Raw genomic sequence first — 6,000 nt, forward strand, 5'->3', positions numbered from 1 at the left:
TTGCGACAAAGTTTAGCAAATTTGATATTACTTGATAATTTCTGCTTTGACGTTGCACTGCAGTTATCGAGTTTTTAATCAAACAAAATAATGACAATATAAATGCAAGATTAAATTGGCTCGCTATTTTAGCATTGTCTCAGTTTAAATCTCCCCTATACGTTGAACTTATTTATCGAATTGGGTTCTCGGGCGCAACAGGTCCGATGTTCCGAGAATGGATATTAACGAAAATTGTGAATGGCGAAAGGGCGAGTTATTCTGCGCCAAAATTCGCAAGGATGCAGGAACGAACGAGAAGTCAAATGTTGGAAGATATCGTAGCGAATCTCGCTAATCACGCGGAAACAGGCCAGATTCCGAAACCATACAGGTGAGACACGATCATAATAAAATAATACATATTAAATATATAATTCGCGATTAAAATGGTTATTTACGAAAAAAAAAAAAATTTGAAAATATGATGTTTTGCATTAAACTAACAATAATGATTACTGATTCTTAGACGAGGTTCTTGGCGACCGATTGGACACATGAGACCATCTTCACCGCTGTTGGATTCAGTACGAGATCAATTCGAAGATTATGATCAACTGGCAAAGGACTTCACCAGGGTGTTCCTCAATAATTCAGCGAATGTGACGTTAAATACTAGTCTTTTTGACGTGTCTTTCCTCGTGCCGGGACATCAAAAACAAAAAGTCCGATTCATCGGTGTTAGGGCGATTCTAGCAGTAAGAAGCAGGTAATAAATATTTTCTTTTCTTCGAAGATTATATGGACATAGCATTTGTTCGTTTCGTAATCAAACAAAATAAAATTTAAAGAAATACAATTTATATTTAAATAATATATATAGATATATAATAATTCTTGCAAAAATATGTTTAAATTAATGTCTAAAAAATTCAAATTACTATTTGATTATATATTTTTAATATAGAAAGATAGTTTTCAATAATTTATTGATTAGAAACGTTCTCTCTGTTAGTTTATTAATTTCAAATATAACGAGTATTTTCTAATATAGCTCAGTGTTTCACAGATTGATAAGTATAAAATAGTAAAAAAAAATATATAAATAAACAAGTAAATGCAGCTAATTAAACCGGTTGATTAACAATGTAAAAGACATTTGTCGGTTTCAAGCGGAAGCATGAAAAATGGAACATAAAAAATTCGATACGAAATAAATTATGAAATATAACGTGATGTGAAAATTTATCGTCGTATTTATACAGAGTGTTTCAAGAAATGTTATACGGAATTCAAGCGGGCTTCGGAAGCCCGCAAGTACCGGTTGCTGAACTACTTGCAAGACCGGCGCCAACATTGCTTAGTCCGCAGAAGCCGAAGAGCTCGAATTTCCTGCAAGTTCCCGACATGGAGAGTCCTAGGTACGTTCTTGATTATTATGAATGTTGTCGTTAGTTCGTTATTTATCTGTTAGTCTCATGAATCTACAATATTTCGAAATCAAATATTGATATCAAAGTTCGCTCATTAAAGTGAAAGTCATTACGAAAAATGGTAAGCTTTGAAAATCAAAATCGTTAAACAAATCAAGGACAAACAATCGTTAAACAACTATGTAAAATATTATGAAAATCATTGGCGATTCGAGAATGTTTGGATCTTAGAATTTGCGTTGGATTTGGAGTCTCAATCAAAAGAAATCAAGAATGTGGATTATGCGATATGTTACGTAAGATAAAAATTGGGTTTCTCTAATGAGAATAAATTGAAAATATGAACGGTGAGACTAATGCCTGCGATTTTCAGTGTCGAATGTTTCTTTTATATTTATATCGTTATTTGATTGTAATATATGTATCTTTTTACACGGCACATCCATGTCTCCTATCCTCATGGCACCGCATGATTATCTCGTAACTTTTTATTATTTATTACGTACAATGCAAAAGTTGCAAATTTAATCAAATCATGTATCGTGTATTGGACTTTATGTAGCATGCTCTTTTCTGAGAGGCACTTGCAGTATTCTGTCGAATGATACGATTCACGTGGCAAATTTGCTAGCTTCGATCATTAAAAAAAAACGATAATTATTGTTTAAAATTCTATGAATGAAGTCTGTTATTTGCTCGTCAGTCTGTTATCTAAATTGTTCTATTTCTCTCATAATCTGTATCTCTTATAAAAAAAAAAGAAACACTGTATAACATATATTCTTTTTTTCACTCGTTAGTATGTTGATATCAAGTATGCTTTCGTTTACTTTTATTATGGCATTATCGCCAATAATTTTATATCACTGCAGTTCACCGTTATTTTTTATATTCTAAATTTCATATAATAATCAACTGCATTGACTAAATTGGAAAGTTCCTATATCTGTTATGGATTCGATGAATTATGCGCACAAATTGTTTCGATTCTTCGCACGTTGACAAATACAAATTGTTAATTCCGAGAATAAGCTTTCGTCGTTGTCTCGTTTTCATTTCGTGACTTTATATTCTAATATTTGTCCTTTCCAATTATTAGTCCTTCCCTTCCTTGAACCCGGAATCATCCTTGTCTCTGCGTGAAATACCTGTAAATTCCACCTCCATACCTTAAGGTGCCGCTCCGCGGTTTCTGTGAGATACTGGTTCTGATGTGTTTAGGCCCAAAAGTGTCCCTTCATCGCCAATGGTGAAACGGGCCTTCTCACGACTGGGAACGATCACGGCAGGATGGGGAAGGAGTATTAGAAAACATGGCAGCACTTTGCAGAGCGAGGATCGAAAGCGATGGGCCAGCTCGCAGGATTGCAGTAGTAGGTGTTTCAATCCTTACGAGGGAAAGGATCTAATTTATCTTATATCAGATGCTTTTCAATTTTAATCAAGTATAATACATAATTAAATTTATTGATAAATATATTATAGATAATAAAATAGTAATCCTAATGTTTAATAATGGCAGTGAAGATATATTCGTACGATAAGATTTGCGTTTTTATTTTAGAGTGGAAGAACAAAATTTAAATATTTTTTACAGATAAAGAAGCAAAAGACAAGGATAAAGCAGCCCAGTCATTGGCAGTGCCCCGACTCAGCGTTTGCGCGGACGCGCAGAAAGTAGATAGAGCCAAGCTAGCACAGACCGAGGTAAGTGAGACGCTTTCTCAATATTGAGAAAAAACTATAAAAGACGATTCTTAGAAAGTTCGTTATCACGCGAAATTAAAATTTCCTGCCAAATCTATAATTTATTATGCTCAATATACATATATAATATTTTGTAATATATCTTATAAGATTAAATATATCATTCTTCATTATTTTGTCCCCTAAAATGAGTTCTAATATTTAATATATTTATTTCGCTTTTATAGCTAACAATTATTAATTAATACTTAAATCAGTAAATTATTTCTTTTATATCTTAAAAAAACATTGTAGATTGATTTGAAAAATCTCGAAGCGCCCACAATAGATTGTAGTTTTAATTCTTCCATAAAAGAAACAAATATATTTTCAGTTTGACATCATCGAGTTCGATCCAGAGACTTTCCGAATTTTGCTGGACTATCTGCACACTGGATCCTGTCCTCTGACGTGCAGCAACATACCTGGTCTGATATGCGCCGCGGAGCACTATGACCTGCCGGAACTTCTTCAGGCATGCTTCCATCACGCCAAGCAATTTCTAAGGGTCGAGATTGTCTGCGTGATGTTGTGCGCCCTCGAGAATTACTACTGGCGTTACACGTCCGCTTCGGAGTTAGTCAACATGATCCTCGCGTTTATCGAGACGCGGGCTGAGCTGCTCTTTAATCATCCGGACTTTGTCACTCTGAGTGAATCGATGGTACAGATGATCATGTGTCGTGGTCTTGAATTACCGGAGGTCAAGAAATTCGAGGCAATGCTGAACTGGGCAAAGCACAGAATCAAAACCAAATCGACTAAGATTGACGCCAAGGTGGAGTTCAAGTGTATCATGGACAGGCTCAGCAGGGATCTCAAGTTACATAAGATAACACCCCAGGAACTAATTAGGGTAAATATTATATTTAAAAAAATGTATTAGATGATATTGAAAAATAAAAAAAGCATCTCAGTTTAGATATAATTATTATATTATATTAAATTATATATAATTTATCGTATTAAAAATTATACGATACGATTATTTGTTAGTGTGAAATAAATATTATAAATAATTTTTTCTCGTTCTTCTAAATATAAAAAGGATTGCTTTTTATCTTTCCAGATCGTATTACCATCGAAAGTTATTAAGAACGAGAGAATCTTAGAGACTCTGATGTATCAAGCGAATTCAGGCATATACAGAAACATCGACAGCTGTTTGGAGGCGTATCAGAAGAATCTACAGGATCAAGAAAGTTTTGACTGTGGACTATGAAAGTTAACCAACACGCGAAAGATGCCGCAAGAACGACGTGAAAAACACGTATCGATAAAGGAGTGATGAATTCTTCGATGTTGGAAAAATTATTCTCTTGTAACGATACAACGGCCATGTGTTATCGGATATTATACGTGAATAATCGAGATCTTTTCGTTGCACTGACTTGTAATTAGGCTGACATTCCGGCTGCGACCGCGATATGTAGAAGTCGATAATTACACTGCAAGACCTGACACGAATTATGATAGATTTCTCCGATATCACACAAGTTGCTAAGCTACTCGATGAATAATAAGTTTAGACGTAATCTCGGCACCATTCGCGTGAACTTTGTTTGATACTTCTATAATCAATCGCATTTGGTAGCGTATCAGGCTGCCATCTTTGTTTTATTATTAAAGTGAATTATCCATGAAGAGAGAATAACATTAAAGCAGACATTAAATGAGGTATATACTTAATATAGAATTTTTAAAACTTTCTTTTAAAAGTTATTTTATTTTAGGTTCATGAAGTTATCTAAAAAATTATAGAAAATTTCTTTCTTGTTTTCGAGAATTTTTTAGCTTATCCGATAAATATCGATTAAATTTAAAAATATTGGGTTACATTGATTAATATGAAAGTTTAACATATATATAGAAATTTTCATGCATAATTATTTTCGTATACTATAAACTATAAAGTTTTCTATTAAAAATAATCTATTAAAAATTTTCATACATATTGTTTTTGATTTTTTTTAAATACAGAAATCCTTTTAACGACGCTTCCATATAACATATTTTTTTTTGTAATCTCTAGTTTAATGAATTTTAATTATCACTTTTAAAATTTTGCTTCCATTTTAGAATAAGTATTATAAAATTAAAAATAATTCTTATTCAACTTTTCTATATCTTTTTTCTGAATATATACAGTATGTTATTTTAATTCAATATTTGTGATATTTGTAATTCAATATCGTTACAAGAAATCGTTATAAGAAATGTTATTTTTGATAACATAAACTCTTCCAAGCTGTCATAAAACAGCAGTATATATTATACTGCTGAATTAAGCAGGGAAATGAAGCAGAAAGCGACATAATGATAACTTTCATAAATAAGAGTTATCACTCTCTCGCACACATACACAGAATATGTTATTAATTATTCTTAATATGTGATTAAAAGTAAAGTATTGATTGAGATGAGATGCAGACAATGCGCGGAGAAAGCACAATTTTCATACCATTAATAAGAACATTCACACAAATAAAATCTTTGATCGAGATAATTAATTAAGGAAAACTTCTATTATATTTCGAAACCACAGATGAACGATGAAGTTAACATTTGTGTGACAATGTAATTTGTTCTCTAACTTTGGTGAAATGACGATGACAAACGAATTACCTGACGATACAACAACGTTGTCGACAAGGATTAAGAAACTTTAGTGATCATTGATCAGAAAGGCTTTCGCTTGAGAGCACGTATCGTATCGGCGGCATTTATTAAATTGCCGACACATGACAATCTGTATCATAAAAGAAAACTCTACAGTCTACTAATAACATATAAGAATGGTTTACTATTATATAAGTTTAAAAGGATATATAAATATATATAT

At 32.5% G+C, this 6,000-nt stretch overlaps 1 protein-coding gene across 1 annotated transcript in view; it reads left to right on the plus strand.

Annotated features, from left to right (window-relative positions):
• The window catches only part of LOC108745587, a 130,857-nt gene extending 126,038 nt beyond the window's left edge, over nt 1-4,819 (plus strand). Inside the window, exons 15-21 of the mRNA XM_018481817.1 lie at nt 202-373; nt 509-748; nt 1,245-1,400; nt 2,634-2,785; nt 3,010-3,119; nt 3,493-4,014; nt 4,228-4,819. Of these exons, the coding sequence (XP_018337319.1) occupies nt 202-373; nt 509-748; nt 1,245-1,400; nt 2,634-2,785; nt 3,010-3,119; nt 3,493-4,014; nt 4,228-4,380 (1,505 nt within the window). The 3' untranslated portion in view covers nt 4,381-4,819. The remainder of the gene's footprint in view (nt 1-201; nt 374-508; nt 749-1,244; nt 1,401-2,633; nt 2,786-3,009; nt 3,120-3,492; nt 4,015-4,227) is intronic.
• Nucleotides 4,820-6,000: the final 1,181 nt, after the last annotated feature.

This window comes from Trachymyrmex septentrionalis, unplaced genomic scaffold (genome assembly GCF_001594115.1).
Source record: "Trachymyrmex septentrionalis isolate Tsep2-gDNA-1 unplaced genomic scaffold, Tsep1.0 scaffold14, whole genome shotgun sequence".
NCBI classification, from domain to species: domain Eukaryota; kingdom Metazoa; phylum Arthropoda; class Insecta; order Hymenoptera; family Formicidae; genus Trachymyrmex; species Trachymyrmex septentrionalis.